General features: G+C 47.8%; 1 protein-coding gene across 2 annotated transcripts in view; it reads right to left on the reverse strand.

Moving 5' to 3' along the window:
• LOC136307896 (regulator of G-protein signaling 9) overlaps positions 1-7,945 on the reverse strand; it is a 55,600-nt gene extending 47,655 nt beyond the window's left edge. For both annotated transcript variants that reach the window (XM_066234898.1, XM_066234897.1), the window contains exon 1: positions 7,719-7,945. In XM_066234898.1, coding sequence (XP_066090995.1) covers positions 7,719-7,775 — 57 coding nt within the window. In that variant the 5' untranslated portion in view covers positions 7,776-7,945. The remainder of the gene's footprint in view (positions 1-7,718) is intronic.
• Positions 7,946-16,617: the final 8,672 nt, after the last annotated feature.

Consider the following 16,617-nt stretch of genomic DNA (forward strand, 5'->3'; position numbering starts at 1 on the left):
CGGGCTTCTTCTGCACGGACACTGCCTGGGCTCATAGACTTGTTCTGTAACAGAAACTTCATTTCAGTTCCATGCGGAGCTGCCGTCGTTGGTCTTTGCGATGTCAAGGCCTGGCAGTGTCTCAGGCCACTGGGCCAGCCGAGCACCCGCAGCAGCTCGGCTGCTCACCGCAGGAGAGCAAAGAGGCACCCCCAGGAGGGTGGGGGGCTGGGAGGTGACCCCACTCTGCCTCCTCCTGAACATGGCCAGGGGACCAAGGAGCCATGGGCTGCAGGAATCACTCCTTCCAGAGTTAACTAACCGTGAGCCGTGGATTTACGGTATATGCTACTCCAAGAAGTGCCCACATTATCTTTCTTTATTTCTTTTTCTTTTTTTTTTTTAGAGGGAGACAGAAAAAGAGCAAGAGGGTCAGACAGGGACAGACAGACAGAAAAGGAGAGAGATGAGAAGCATCAATTCTGAGTTGTGGCACCTTAGTTGTTCATTGATTGCTTTCTCATGTGTGTCTCCATGGGGTGGGTGGGGGGCTCCAGTTGAGTCAGTGACCCTTCACTCAATCCAGTGACCTTGGGCTTAAGCCAACAACCATGGGTTTCAAACCAGCAATCTTTGGGCTCAAGCCAGTGATCACGGGGTCATGTCTATGATCTCACGCTCAAATCGGCGACCACATGTTCAAGCTGGATGAGTCTACACTCAAGCCAAAGACCTCGGGGTTTCAAACCTGGGTCCTCCATGTCCCAGGCTGACACTCTACCCACTGCACCACTGCCTAGTCAGGCAGAAGTGCCCCCATTTTCAAAGGTGAGAGCTCAGGCCTCCCCTTTCCCACATTACCTGCCGGATGAAATCCCACATTTATTTTAAAGTAATTTTTAAGTGAAACAGCAGTGTCTCATGGAAACAGAGGACCCAGATATTGGAGAAGACAGAGAAGCAAACGAGTTAGAAACCTGATTTTCTCCGCTAGAAAGTCAGAGGATTCAATCTTCGCATCAAAAAAGTCTAGTTATAAAAAGTTCAAAAATAACCTTCAGAGGAGGTATGATGAGAGTTATTTTAAAAACACAATAAAGGGGGTTAGATTTCTTTCCAGCAGGTGTATCACCCTTCCCAGAAAAGAGGGGCATCACATGGCCCTCGAGAACATTTGGAGGGAGTTGGTCCCATTGGGATGCCAATCAATTTTCCTCAGGACTTGCCTTGTATAAATTCCTCGGAGGGGGTCTCCCCAGTCACCCAACACCGGAAAGCTAGAACTCTGGCTGGTGGCACTGTCTCTGAGAAACTCAGTTAGGGGCTCAACTGTACCCTCTCCAAATGTATATGTTGAAGTCCTAACCCCCAAGATCTCAGAATGTGACTACGTTTGGAGACAGGGTCTTTAAAGAGGTAATGAGGTTAAAATGAGGCCATTAGTGCTGCTCCCAATCCAATATGACTGGCGTCCTTCCAAGAGGAAAGGAGGACACAGACGCACACAGAGGGAGGATGGTGTGAGGTCATGGGGAGACAGCAGCCTCCGCCAGCCAAGGAGCCAGGCCGCAGGCACAACCAGCCCTGCCAACACCATGCTCTTGGACTTGCTAGACTCCAGGATGGTGAGCAGATAAACTTGTTTTTTAAGCCACCCAGCCTGTGGCACTTTGTCAGAGTAGCCCAAGCACACACATACAGGTGCTAGGTCCCATGGTTCCCCTCCATCAGAAAACCCCTCCGCCTACCACAGACAGGAGAGAGTCGGAATTGTTCCCCAGGTTCTCCAGGGAGTGAGAAGCCCGTGCCTTTCTGCTCCAAACGGCTGCCAACTCCTGTCCAATGGCTGTCCCTCCAGAGATGAAGGAGAGGACAGCCGTCCCCACCCCAAATGTCAATGCCCGCTTCTAACCAGACTCAGCTGCCTGGTGCCTCCAAGGAGCCACATCTCCTTCCCAGGCAACAAATAAATGTCACATAACCAGGCTGTGCTAGACTCTGTCTGACCCCATGTTGGGGGTCAGGGGTAGCAAGATGTCAGGCCCACGTTTCTTCTCTCAGATGCCAACGTGCTGCGGTGTGACTGCAGGCGTGGCAGGGAACCCCCACATCACCAAGGAGCAGAAATGATGGCTTTGGCGGCCTCCACATCCCACCCTCCACGCCCACGCCTGCTCCTCGCATTAAGGAGCTGTCACTCACTGTGCAAGATCTGTGGGGCTGGAATTTTCCTTTAAGCCAAAGAAGGCTCCCAAGGGGATGGCAATCGTCAGTACTTTTTTGTATAAAGATGGGGAAAGTGACCCAGAGCCATGGGGTTATTTTGCTAACAAAGCAGAAGGGGTCCCTGCTGACACATCTGACCACCACAAAGAGGCCAGCTGACCTCCCAGCCATCTAACCCAAAGTCTCACAGACCCTTACGTCCCTCATCCAGGTCATACCCTAATCAGTGTGAACAATCTTTCCCCCAAACCTGCTCTTTACACCTTAGTCAAGAGCCCACGGGGGGCCTGACCAGGTGGTGGCGCAGTGGATAGAACATCGGACTGGGATGAGGAGGACCCAGGTTCGAGACCCCGAGGTCGCCAGCTTGAGCGCGGGCTCATCTGGTTTGAGCAAGGCTCACCAGCTTGGACCCAAGGTCGCTGGCTTGAGCAAGGGGTTACTCGGTCTGCTGTAGCCCCACGGTCAAGGCACAAATGAAAAAGCAATCAATGAACAACTAAGGTGTCGCAACAAAAAACTGATGATTGATGCTTCTCATCTCACTCCATTCCTGTCTGTCCCTATCATCTATCCCTCTCTCTGACTCTCTCTATGTCCCTGTAAAAAAAAAAAAAAAAAAGCCCACAGGGGCATTCTGGGTGACTTCATACAATAGTGGCCAGCATCCATTGACTCTGCTTTTGTTTTTGACATGTCTCCTATCTTCCCACTAAATCCTGCCTCGGTAGAATGTCTGACCTCCATCCTGGACTATCTGGTTCTGCCCACCTGGCATCTGCATTTCAACGGGCATATCTCTAGCCTCCAATGCAGCCTCCAGCTGAGGCAGTATTGAGATTTGGGGCCAGGATCTCTCTTTGTCGTGGGGCTGGCTGTCCTGTGTACTGTAGGGTTCCTAGCAGCATTGTGCCTTTACACCCTAAATGACAATAGCATCCCCCTTAGCAGCTGTGACAACCTAAAATGTCTCCAGAGTTTGCCAAATGTCCCCAAGGGCTTTCATCCTAGCTGTGCATTCAAATCACTTAGGAAGCATTATTTAAAACACCAGTGCTCAGGGCTCCACCCCACTTAATTACTTAATTACCTCTTAAGTAAATCAGAAACTCTCAGGATGGTAACTTGATAGCAATATTTCTTAAAGTATGGCCAGGCTAGAGAAGAACTCATACCCTCAAATCGGAATTACTTTTTTAACCTGTAAACCAACTCATATTATTCATCTCTGATTTTAAAACATCAAACAGCTTCTCACTGAACACAGAGAGCATTGATTTCCTTAGTACAACATATGAAGCCCCCAGTGCTAGGCTCTTACCTACTCCCAGCCTTCCAGTCCATCGACTTCGTGCCCACTCCAGGCCTGCTGTCCCAGCCCCTGGCGAGTCTCCTAAACCACTGTGCTATTTCACACATTCATGCTTCATATTTGCCTAAAATGTCCCTCATCTTCCCATCCTCCTGACATTAAAAGAAAAGAAAAGACGCCCTGGCCAGTGGCTCAGTGGAAAGAACATCACCCAGCTATGGAAATCCCGGGTTTGACTCCCAGTCAGGGCACATAGGAGAAGCAACCATTTGCTTCATCCCCCCTCCCCTTCTCCCCCTTCTATCCCTCTTCCCCTCCCACAGCTAGTGGCTTGATTGGTTAGAGCACAGCCTAGGCACTGAACACTGAAGACAGTTCCATTGGAGGGCATTTGCCTCAAGCACTGAAAATAGCTCAATACTCAAGCATTGCCCCCAGATGGGGTTGCCAAGTGGATCCCAGTCGGGCCACATGTGGCAGTCTGCCTCACTATTTCCCCTCCTCTTACCTAAAAAAAAGGGAAAGAAAAAAAGAACTACTTACTTTTCATACTTCAATTCAATTATAAACCTTCTTGTGTAATATGCCCAGATTCCTCTCACCCCCAGTAGAACTGACCACTCCCAGATTTGTGACAGATATTTAGATAGATAAAAATCTATAGCTATATTTCCTCTAACCATGTCTGCCACAACTGACAGAACACTGTTCTCATTTATACATCTGTCTTTTTCTCTTAGACTCTAAGCTCTGGAAGGACAGGGGCCATGGGGACATCCCCATGGTGTCCCCATCACCTGGCACTTGCCTAGCACATGAGTGCATAACTATATATGCATACTGGATGAAAGAATGAGACCAGTAAAAGATACCATACTCTGCCCAGTCTTCTAATATGTCCGTTTCTGCACTCCCTTCCCAAGCAGAGGGAGATGCCAGAAGCCACCCAGGAAAGCAATGCAGTCTGACAGGACTTCTCCACATGTCAACAAGTAGGTCAGTCCACGGAGCATCCCACAAGCAGGAGCACCTGGACCAGCTGGGATGGTGATAATGAAACCAGAGAGGGATGGGCTGGCGCTGCGGCCACAAGAGACAGTCTGCTGCACGTCATCAGCTAACAAAGCCATGGACAGATGGGCTCTCCACCTCTTTCTGTCACATTTTAACAGCCCAGGCATCAAGGGTTCACATCAGCTTGGCTAGTGGGCATCTCTGTTCAGGGGCTGCATCCAGCCGAGATGGAGCACTGGATGTGGGAACCTAAGCAACCGCAGGAGAAAGAAGGGCCCTCAGACCAGCAGCTCTCTTCCCAGCCCTGTGACAAACCCACTACTTCCTAGGTGGCTGGGGTGTAGGGGGCACAGGAGGACCCCAAGTGAACCCTCTTAGTTCAGGGAAAAGAAAACATCTGTCTATTCCTCTCAGTCACATCAGTGATCTTTCTAATTTGCAAGCCTGCCCATGCCACTTGCCTGTTCCAAGTTCCTCAAAGGCTCCCTACAGGATAAAATCAAACCCTCTTTAAAAAGTTCACAAGGCCCATAATGGTCCCCTGGCTTCTGACTACTTTTCCAGCTTCCCCTCTTCCAGCACGTCCAGCTCCATCTACAGGGAACAACACACCCAGATTTCCCGTGCCTCTGCACCTTAGCACATGCTGCTCCGTATGCCTCGAACATCTTTCTCTTTCTCTCTGCCTGGAACCTCTATTTCTCCTCTACTTCTCTTCTCACCTCCACATCTCCCAGATGCCTTTAGCCAGACCTTCCCACAGCCTCCACTCTGCCCCTATATCATAGGATAGCTGATATAAGATTAGATATGCATAGCATTGTATCAATAGAAGGTGGTCAGTCCTGTATTTCTCCTGGTCCCACAATTTAGTAGCTGTGTGACCAGAGCAAGCTGCTTAATCTCATTGAGCCTCAGTTTATTCTCTGTAAAATGGTGATAATAACCACTGCCTTATGAAATAAATGAGATGATGCATATAAGGTCCCCACTGGGGAATAGAACATACTTCATAAATATTCCTTGACTAATTATTGAATATTCATGGCGTGGTGAATGACAGTTGTACCCATGTCCACATTCCTTTAGTCTGGGTCCTTCTTCAGAAGGCTGGACATCTAGTCCAGCAGATTCATCCTTAAGGGTCCCCTGGCACGGCTCTTGAGACCTGCTCTTCCCACTTTTATTCTTTCTGACCTCCTGCTCTCGGGCACTGTGTGACCTGGTGAGGACCTCAGGAATGAGGTGCCTCCCCTCAAGGCAAAGAGAAAGGGCAGTACTGGAGGAGTGTGCAGAGCCCGAGGCAGAAAAGGAAGTTGCTCTATACTAAGGTGGGTTGGGAGAACCATCTTCGCAGAGGAGAGGACACTGAGCTGGGCCTGGGAGGAGGGGGAGTGGGAGTATGGCAGGTGAGAGGGGAGACAGGCTTTCCCAGTGAAGGAGGCTAAAGCAGGAAAGGGCCAGGGCTTCCCACAGGTGAGCAGGTCCTTGAGGTGAGGGCCCTGCTGAGTGCTGTGGCTGCTTGGTTCTGTTTCCCTGAGGGCAAGGGTGAAAGACAGTGGCAGGGAAAGCCAAAGAGAAGGACCAGAGCAGGATTCTGAATGTCTGGGCTGAGAGGCTTGGACTTGATCCTGAGAATATGGGTGGCCAGAGGAGGGTTTCAGGTCAAGGAAATCAGCATTTGTTTGTGAAAGAACATGGATTTGTTTATGAAGGCTGTCATGGGGAGGGGAGGCTGCGATGGAGGGGACGGAGACTGAGATGGAAGAGGAGAGACTAAGGTGGAGGAGGAGGAGTCTGGGGTAGAGGAAAGAGTGGAGGGGGGGGCTGGCAACCAAAACTCCAGTCAGAGGCCAAGGTAAAGAGAGGAAACTCTTCTGGATAACAGTCATGATGGAAAGAGTGTCTGAGATGCGGGGAACAAACAGAGTACCTCCAGACAATGATTCCCTAAGCCTCCAAGCCTACCCTGGCTGGGAGAAAGAAGAAGGCAGTTTGGGGAAACCCTGGAAGGTGACTTCTGGCGTTCAGATACAGGATTTAGGTGGTTTATTCTGCTCTTAGGACCTGGTGTCTGCCATATCGGCTCTCAGGGTTCTTCCTACATGAGATAACGTTCCGCCTCTGTTTTACAATGAGCATCACACTTCTCCTAGCTGGAGACGAGCACAAGCTTCTTGCAGTGGGCGAATGAGAGTGACCAACGGTCCCAGAGTGCCCTGCACTGTCCAGGTTTCAGCATTGGAAGTCCTGGGCAAATTAGGACAGCTGGGCACCGACTACACCAATTTGCTGAGCTCCAGGGGCTCAGGGCAAGGCTCTGCTTGTCACAAAGCATACAGCTAATTCTACTCAACAAGATAAGCCTAAGATGGTGGACACTGCTCCCTGAAGAGGGGCTGTGGAAGGAAGGAAGGTGGACCCAGGACCTAACCCGGACTCTGGTTATCTTAAGAGCTCAGAACAAAATGAATCACTTGGTTCCCAAACACATTACCCCACAAGATGTATTTTACCTCCCCAATGACCACAGAATCCCCCGTGTCTGGCCCTTGATCTGAGAAAGACTTTGCGACAGAAGATAAAGGTCTGACTTTCGGCCAGCACAGAGAGACCTGAGACGCGTACCGGAATGAGTGGTCTGGGGCGCTGGGAGTGCGGCGTCCCTTTATCCCACAAATCATATCACTTTCATGATCCATGTGTACTCGCCACACACACTTATACACATACACACATACACATACACACACACACACACACACACACAGACTCTAAAATACTGTAGTTTGGGATCCGAAAAATAACACCCCAAAAATGTTAATTTAATATCCGATTATCTTCTAATAACGGTATCAGGAGACAGCCTCGCAGCCAAAAGCGACGCCTGGACTGCCTTCCGGCGCCCTCCCTCCTGAGTAACAGGTTGTTCGGAGCCTCCGGCAGACCACAGTCCCTGGCTTCGGTTCTCCACCATGAATAGGTTACATGGACACCTAATTATTAGTCTATTAAAAACACACACACTGCAAATAAGTCAATAGCATCAAACAGCAGCACTAACGGACCACAAAGAATGCTCTCCACGCCTGCCCGCACGCTCCCGGCCTCCCAGCATCTCCGCGGACACTTCCCAGAGTTGGGTCCCAGCGCACCTCCCGGGGCCCAGGAGACCGACCACGCTTACCTTCTGCAGAAATGCCATCCTCGGCCTGTACTGCTGGCCTTGGTGTCGGATTGTCATCCTGGACCCTGGATGGATTCAGAACCAGAACAAAAAAGGGAGAGAAAAGGAGAAGCCCGCAGGTGAAAGAGCCAGCCTGCCTCGCAGACGCCCTGAAATCCAAGGCGATGCTGGGGAACCCGGAGGGCGCGGGCGGGGGCGGCGGCTGCCAGCGGCACCCCTTTACTCCCGCTCCGCTCACGCCCCTGGAAAAGCAGCTGGAATCTGCGCGAGCCAATCAGCGAGCCGCGCCGCGGGCTGATTAGCATGCGCTGCTCCTACGCTCACCTGCCGCCAGGGGGCGGTGTGTGGCTCCACAGGGACCCAGCAGAGCCTCAGGTGAGACCTGCGTGTCGGAAACCCGCGAGTGGTAGGATCTGTCACAGGAGGCGAGCCTTCATACGTGGGACGGTGTTATGTACAGAAGTGAGACAAAGCAGCCTCACTAATACGCTCGTTGCAAAAACACAATTCCTCACCCAGCTCTGCCACTAGCCAGCTGGGCAATCTTGGGTAAGTCTCTTAAAGTGTCTAGGGCTCAGTTTCCTTATCTGAAAAATGAAAAAGTGAGGTAATATTATCCAACAGAAGGACTGCTACATCATTGAATGGGGAACTGTAATACAGTGCTTGGCTGTCAAATGTTTGCGGGGGGCGGGGCATAAGTGGAATTGGTGAGATGCTGGTTAAGAAAAGAAAAGAAGTGAAGGAGGAGAATTCAGTTGCAGTCCCTACTGGGCCAGCTGCCTGGTCAAAGCAAGGTACTCACAGACAACAGCACAACAATGGGCATGGAGGCAAAGATCAGCATGCTTTGAGGGGAGTGACAAGGGAATCCACTGGACACAGCATCCCGTGAGGTTGGGGAGAGGGAGGCAGACAGGGTCAGCCAGTGGTTAGCTTTGGTGGGGTTAGGGGGGTGTGGAGAGTTTGGGTCAGGGCTTAAATGGAAAGAGGTGGAGGGAACTCTCTGACCTAAGGAAGGTTCTAGATCTTGCTGGCAGTGGTGGTTACAGAGGTAAGTTTGTCAAAACTTATCCAACTCTTTTCTTAAAACTGGAGCATAACACTGCACGTACACTAAACCTCAATAAAAGGATTGACTCCAAAAGCAAATGCCATCTTGCAGTACGAAAAAGGGACATAGTATCAAACTGAAATCCTCCTGTGACTCAGTCACGTAAGTGGACATTCCATCGTCATCACTGTTGTCACACTAGTCATCAGTGGCCTCCTCATCAACAGAAAAGTGTGATTCAGGGTCTAAATCGGAGTCATGCTGCCCTGGACACTATACAATATGATCTACATGGACCTTGTCCCCTGTAAGATAAACATCATCCAGGCACATGTGGTCATCCGCACAGCAGCGCCCTTTACAACCCAGGTCTAAAGTCACCTCCACAGGAAAATGTCTTAACATCCCTGGTCAGCTCAGCCATTTAGTTCAGTTCACTGTGCTAAGTGCTGAGGAGCTTAAAAAGGCGTGAAGAAATAAATAATCCAACTCTCTTTCCTCCTGCTGCCTCCCATTGTTCAGTCCTGACAGGAAGCCAGAGAGAAGGGAGCCTAGGTGATGCAGTCTATTATGGTCAGCCTCCCACGGCAGGAGCAGGGCAGAGGAGAGCAAAGGATTCAGTTGGGAGGGACGCAGGGGTAGGGACGAGAGGGGAAAGGGAACGCAAACATGCAGAAAAGCAGCACAACGGGTTAAAAGTATTTGGTAGTATGGCCCTGGCTGGATAGCTCCGTTGGGCATTTGATAGTGTGGATGCCCAAAGGAAAGTTCTCAGGGTTGATCCTGTGTCCCAGGCACTTGGGGCAGCTCAGTAACAGCTCCTCCTGCCCCTGCACAGACATCTCCCAGACTTGGACAGCACTCATGTTGAATTCATCTGACTCCTGGAGCCCCTGCTCCTACTCAATCCCCTGTTTGCATTTCATATAAAACTGTTTTGTTTGAATTTATTACATTTGTATTTTATGTTTGCAATTCTAAAAAAACCATAGCAGTTCTGGCTGGGTAACTCAGTTGGTTAGAGTGTCCTCCCTATAAACCAAGGTTGTGGATTTTATCTCTGGTCAGGGCACATACAAGAATCAATCAATGAATGCGTAAGTAAGTAGAACAACAAATTGATCTCTCTCTCTTTCTTTCTCTCAAATCAATAAATTTAAAAATTAAAATAAAAAAACCATATAGAGGACAAATACCTTAGATGCATGCATATTTCTACTAGCTACTGCTACAGAGGCAATAGCTCATGAAAACATATTCTGGTAGGAAAATCATAGGCAAGCATACATGGCCAGCTGGGCAGACTCCCTCTGTGCACCCGCTGGTCAGCACCAGATCAGCAATGAAGCAAGCACGGGTGGAGCACAGCCACCCTTAACCCTGTACTTTCCCCTTCTCCACAAATAAGCTATTTTAGACCTCCAGAAGCAGGGCACACCTGGTGGCCCTGGCTGTGTGATCAGGCAGAGAGAAAGAAAAAAAAAAAGGTGTTGGAATGTCTCTGTAAGGTTCGTAAGGTTTTCTGCCTCTTCCTCACCCAGAAATTGTTCAAAAATTATTTTGGCCCATGGGGGCCACCAGCTACATTACAAAGTACAGTTCTATAAAAACCTCATCCTTGTCTTTTTTTATCAATTAAATTCTTTGGACATATCCAGAAGTTACAAGTGCTGCCAAAAATAAACATAGGTAAACAGAACAAAGTCACCTCTCTCTCCCCACCCTTCTCCCAAGTCCGTGGAGTTCACTTCTGTCCACCCGAGTCTGCTATGTTTTTGTTAAGGGTGTTCTTATTTCATCATTATAGAACGTTTCAAACAGTGGAATTTTTTTTTAAATGCCATTTTGAGAAAAGGTTTTTTCACAACTTGAAATAGGCTTTGGTCTTAAGATATTGCTGGGGTTAAGAGAAAGTGTGAAAGCCTCGAGGCATAAGATGTGTATGTGTTCTGGTCCCTGCTCTGCCTCTGACTGGCTCTGTGACTTTTTTACACAGTTTTACTGAGGTGCAATTGACATATGCTCAATTGCACATTATTAATGTGTGCAACTTGGTAAGTTTTGACATACATATACACCCATGAAATACACCCATGACCAAGATAGGGAGCATATCCATTTCTCCCAAAAGCTTCCTTGTGCCTTTTGTGATCCCTCCCCCTGCTGTCCCCAGGCAACCACTGGTCTGCTTTCTGTCCCTATGAATTACTTGGACAGTGACTTTGATCCAGTTGCCTAATCTCAGATTCTCTAGTTTGTTACAGGAATAAAACAGTATCAGACTTGATGAATTCAAAAGTCTCCTCTTCTGTTAAAAATCATATGACTTTAGTATTCAGAGTAGATTAAAAATATTCAATCAGCCGGAAGGCTGACGGAGTGGGAATTTGTGCTCCTAAGAAAGTGAGGCCCCTCTGCACTCAGACCAGCCACCCCCAGATGGGATTCCATGTGACAGGCATTCAGAAGAGCCGAGCACTACCATCGGCACACCCCAGCCATTCCTGCCAGGAGTGATCAGAGGGGATGAGGGCAAAGGGCAAGCAGGACTCACTTTAGGAGAAAACGCCCTAGGAAAATGTACTTGGTGCACCACACTGGTAGTAGGCTTACGGAAGTCCCTTCTTGCACCACACTTGTAGTAGGCTTACGGAAGTCCCTTCTTTTGTTCAGCATGCCTGAAGGATGTTTAAACTGAATGCGTGCCAGCATAGGGTTCTGTACTGATGCTCAGATGCTCCCCCTGCTTCTGTGGGGTGGCTCGGGCACCCAGCTGCCACCCACATGCAGCCCCTCCTCCCACTTCTAGAAGCCATCACTGCCTTTGTGAGGAGCCAAAAGAGACAGCTGGGGAACAAGTGTCTTTCTTAAGGCTTTCCAAAGCAAGGGATTTTCCAAAGTTCTGCCGCTTCTGCATTTTTCCTTGGTTTCCTAGGAATGCCAGTGTCTGGAAGGGTACCAGAAAATGATTGATACAGGAGATACAGAGAAAGTAAAAACATTAACCCCTGCAAGAATTGTTTAAACATCCGTAACTTCCACTTTATTTAGCTGCTGCATTTGAAGATCTTCTCTGCCCACACTCATTTCTCTTTGCTTCCACATGTGGATCTAATCTAATATTGCTTTCTCTCTCTTAGAAGAAAGAAAGGTAGATAGATAGATAGATAGATATCTGGTTATCACCTGAACCTCGGAAAAGCTAGTTCTGCCCCTTCCTTTCTTTCTTTATCTTTGGTAGACATCCCTTCCGGATTTGAAATTCAAGCCACTTTACAGACGCTAAATGTAGTGTTTTATAATAAGTACACATCTTTAGGGGAGGAAGGAATGTGGAATAACTGCTAATGAGTATGGAATTTCTTCTCGGGGTTATAAAAATGTTCTGAAATTAGTGGTGGTGGTTGCATAACCTTGTGAGTATGCTAAAACCACTGTCTTTTGTTCTCTACACGAGGGTGAATTTTATGGCATGTGAATTCTATCTCAAGTATTCTGAGTGCAAAGTCAGAAAATGAATGTTTCCAAAGTATTGTTATTATAATCCCCCCTTTCTCAAAAATCTTCAGTCTCTCTGAAGGCAATGGTCATTTTTCCTGTCTATACCCAAGGAAAGAGATGGGTTCCAAGGCAGAAAGAGGAACCAGCAATTCAGAAGTCGCTTTAGGAACTAGTCTATTGCTGAAACTCATCTGCCCACTGTGTGAGAGCAAGTCCAGGGCCAGGAAGAAATTGAGTCTGTGATTTCTAGGAACCAAGCTGTGTTTTGGTAAAATAAATAAATAAATATATATATATATGTGTGTGTGTGTGTGTGTGTGTGTATAAAAATATTAAAATATATAAAATATATAAAAATTTATAAATATATATGTATATGTTTTTATATATTTATATATTATATATACATGTATTACACATACATATATTATATAACATACATAATATATATTACACATATTATATATACATATATTACATATACATGTTTTACATAATATATGTATATATTATATATAAATATATATAATATGTGTATATATAGTATGTATTTCATGTGATTCTATTTCCCTTTTGTTGATCCTATTAAATTTTCATTCATTGTTCCATCTTTGCTCTGCTCTGTGTTAGAAAGTATTTGGTTTTGTTCAACAAGCCTTTACTGAGTACCATCTCTGGGGTGGGAATTATATTAAGCACCCATTGTATAAAGGTGAATAAGATCTGGTCCTGCCTTTAGGGGTGTTTTGAACTAGTCTCTGCCTATTAATAGACAATGTTGTGGCTGGACCAGCCCTTGCAGTTCTTATTATGATTGCAAGATGTCCTTCTGTAATAACCATCAGGAAACTGAAAAGATACAGGTTTATTACTTACAGGACCTGGAAATTACACAGTATACCTGGGGTTACACAGCAAGATTTAGAAGGGGGTGAAGTAAAGGGTGTGGGGCTGGGGAGAGGGAGAGAGAAGCTTGGGGTTCTGGTTTTATTGGGGTCGAGGGTGGGGGGGTGCTAGGGTTTCCAGGGCTTACTCTTGATTGGTAAATTAAAAACATAAGAGAGGGATTTAAAGCTCAGGCAGAGAAAACAAACAGCTCAACTGGAGAGTTACCGAAATCAACCAAGATCTCTCAAACGGAGCCTAAGTGCCCAGACATGGAGGTGGAGGAGGAGGTGTCCTGACTTTTTATCCAGTCGCGTGGCTGACAACGTGTTTATTGGGGACTGCTGTCTTTGAAGTGGATGCCTTGCCAATCAAAGCTTAAATTGGGGACTGCTGTCTTTGAAGTGGATGCCTTGCCAATCAAAGCTTAAATCAGGCTTTTGCATTACAAAAAGCAGAAAAAGAAATGTCAACGCTTACACTTACAAGGGCATTACCCTGTAGGGAAGAAAGATAAAATTCTAATTCTAGTATTGATGCAGTTGATGACACTGAGGTGTGTGGAAGGCAAAAAGAAAAGTGAAAGAAAGGTGATAAGATCCTGGTAATGCAGACATATCAGGCATTAGTATACCTGTTTCATTCATTTAGTTCTCACTACAACCCTATAAGGTAGATGTCTGTTATTATTATACCCATTCAACAAATGAGTAAATTGAGACTCAGGATAAATATAAGGTGAGTAACTTTTTTACAATGAAAAGGAAGACAAAAAAATTGAGGAAAACAATATCATAAATAAAAGAAACATTTTATTCATTGCAACAATAATACACTATAATATGGTAAATGAATAATAAAAACATTTGTAATATTTTTATTGTAATTATGCTTACATGTCTATTAATTTTTAATAATAATTGTAATAAAAAGTACTCATTTAGATACAAATACATCACATCACACTCAATGGATCTACTCTGCATCAATCAAATACAGACATTTACAGATTAGTCTTCCAATATCAAAAAGGAAGACATGTAGGAGGACACTTTTCGAGGGAGGATGGAACTTACAAAAGAAGGACTGTCCTCCCTAAAGGAGGACGATTGGTCACCTTAAATTAAATAGCAAACTAAAGTTCACGTACTTTAGAAGCAGCAGAGCCGAGATTGGGACCTTGCTCCTGGGCCTTGGGCCTCCGACTTCATTCACACTTTACCAGGCCGTGCTAGGACATTCTGATGGGCCAGGCCTGAGTCCAGTGCTCACCCAGAAGTGAACTGAGGGCCAGCTCGCTTTCAAAAGAAAAATCATGATGTTAAAATCAGAAAAAAAGAATACTAGATGTTGTACAAGTAAAATCGACCGCCGTCCATTGTAGAATTGCTTCAGAAATGCAGTTTATCCCTTCTCTTGGATTATTTGCTTGGGATAAATTTTCCATAGATAGTGTCTCATGGATCAGAGCCTAAACATATTCAGTGGTTTTTGTTATAGAACGATAAGTAGTTTTTTCAACAGGATTGCATATTCACATTGTTTGCCCAGAAAAAACTAATTTTGCCACACCCTTATTTATATTGGATGCTATTAGGTTTTTAAAACCTAGACAATTCTAAATTTGCTAGAATCTGTATTTATATTTGCATAATTTTCTTTCTCTTTTTAGAGTGGAAAATTCAAATAAGAGTATATAAAAGTTGGTTAACATGATCCTCTGAATCAACATGAGGCACTTGGGGGTGAGGGGAAAGACAGGTGTGTCCATTCACACTGCAGTACTGAGTCTCTTTGAAGAGACAAGAGCGGCAGGGCCAGCCCCAGCCTGCGGTTGGAGTTCAAAAGATATACTTCAAATGTAAAACTTTTTAAAAAATTTTTTTATTAAGGGTCACTTTAGCAGTGTTACTGCATGAAAGTTTGACCACATGTCAATAAAGAAAATAAAATGTGAGCGCAGGCACGAATAAAAAATAACTACAGGTAGTAGAAAACTGTTAAGGAGTTTTGGGGTGCCCTATCGCATTCCTGTAACTAGATTTTTTCTTAAAATCTTGCCAAAGGCAATTTCAGATTCTCTGCTGGTAGTGCTGCCAGGTGCACACGGGTGTGAAAAGATAAGAAAGTGTCCGGGAGATATTTATGCGCGCTCCACCCCACAAGCCCAGGAAGCCCCTTCCCTCCCCGAAGCGCCAGGCTGGGTCTAGACATAGAAGCGCGGACCCCTCCAAACTCCTACAGGAGAAGCGCGGGCTCCCTGAAGGCCGACTTCCGCCGGTGGCCCACTTCCGGCTCCGCCCACCCGCCGCAGTCCGTGGAGTTCTCAGGTGTCTGGAAGCGTCTAGACCAGCTTTAGTCTACGTACGTGCTGCGGGCTCGTGGCGGTGCGACAGGGCCGTGGACCGAGCCCTGAGCAGCGCCTGCTCCGCGAAGGACCTGGGGGGTGAGGCGCAGGGGTTTCTTGAATCAGCCATTGGGCAGGGGTCCCTTCCTCCGAAGTGGTGCGTGACAGTTGCCCCCCCAAATATCCAGAGCCGTGGACTTGTTCCCTTTCTGTAACTGCTCGAGGCCAACTGGCTCGTAGAATATATGGTGATGCCCCCAACTTAAAAATCGGTGATTTTAGGGCCTGTTTCCATGTATCTGAAAAAAAAACCCACCTGCCCATTTAAAAAGTAGGTAACCTTAGTATTAAATTGCTCGATAGGGGGGGAGAGGAGTTCGGTTACGCGATGAAGAACCACGGCCCTGGGAGTAGAAGGGGAAGGCGCCCCCTGGGAGAAGGGGGGGTGGTGCAAGGGGAAGGCGCCCCCTGGGAGAAGAGGGGGGTGCAAGGGGAAGGCGCCCCCTGGGAGAAGGAGGTGCAAGGGGAAGGCGCCCCCTGGGAGAAGAGGGGGGTGTAAGGGGAAGGCGCCCCCTGGGAGAAGAAGGAGGTGCAAGGGGAAGGCGCCCCCTGGGAGAAGAGGGGGGTGCAAGGGGAAGGCGCCCCCTGGGAGAAGAGGGGGGTGTAAGGGGAAGGCGCCCCCTGGGAGAAGAAGGAGGTGCAAGGGGAAGGCGCCCCCTGGGAGAAGAGGGGGGTGTAAGGGGAAGGCGCCCCCTGGGAGAAGGAGGTGCAAGGGGAAGGCGCCCCCTGGGAGAAGAGGGGGGTGTAAGGGGAAGGCGCCCCCTGGGAGAAGAAGGGGGTGCAAGGGGAAGGCGCCCCCTGGGAGAAGGGGGGGTGCAAGGGGAAGGCGCCCCCTGGGAGAAGAGGGGGGTGCAAGGGGAAGGCGCCCCCTGGGAGAAGAGGGGGGTGCAAGGGGAAGGCGCCCCCTGGGAGAAGAAGGGGGTGCAAGGGGAAGGCGCCCCCTGGGAGAAGAGGGGGGTGTAAGGGGAAGGCGCCCCCTGGGAGAAGAGGGGGGTGTAAGGGGAAGGCGCCCCCTGGGAGAAGAAGGGGGTGCAAGGGGAAGGCGCCCCCTG

The sequence above is a fragment of the Saccopteryx bilineata genome, chromosome 6, assembly GCF_036850765.1.
Source record: "Saccopteryx bilineata isolate mSacBil1 chromosome 6, mSacBil1_pri_phased_curated, whole genome shotgun sequence".
NCBI lineage: Eukaryota > Metazoa > Chordata > Mammalia > Chiroptera > Emballonuridae > Saccopteryx > Saccopteryx bilineata.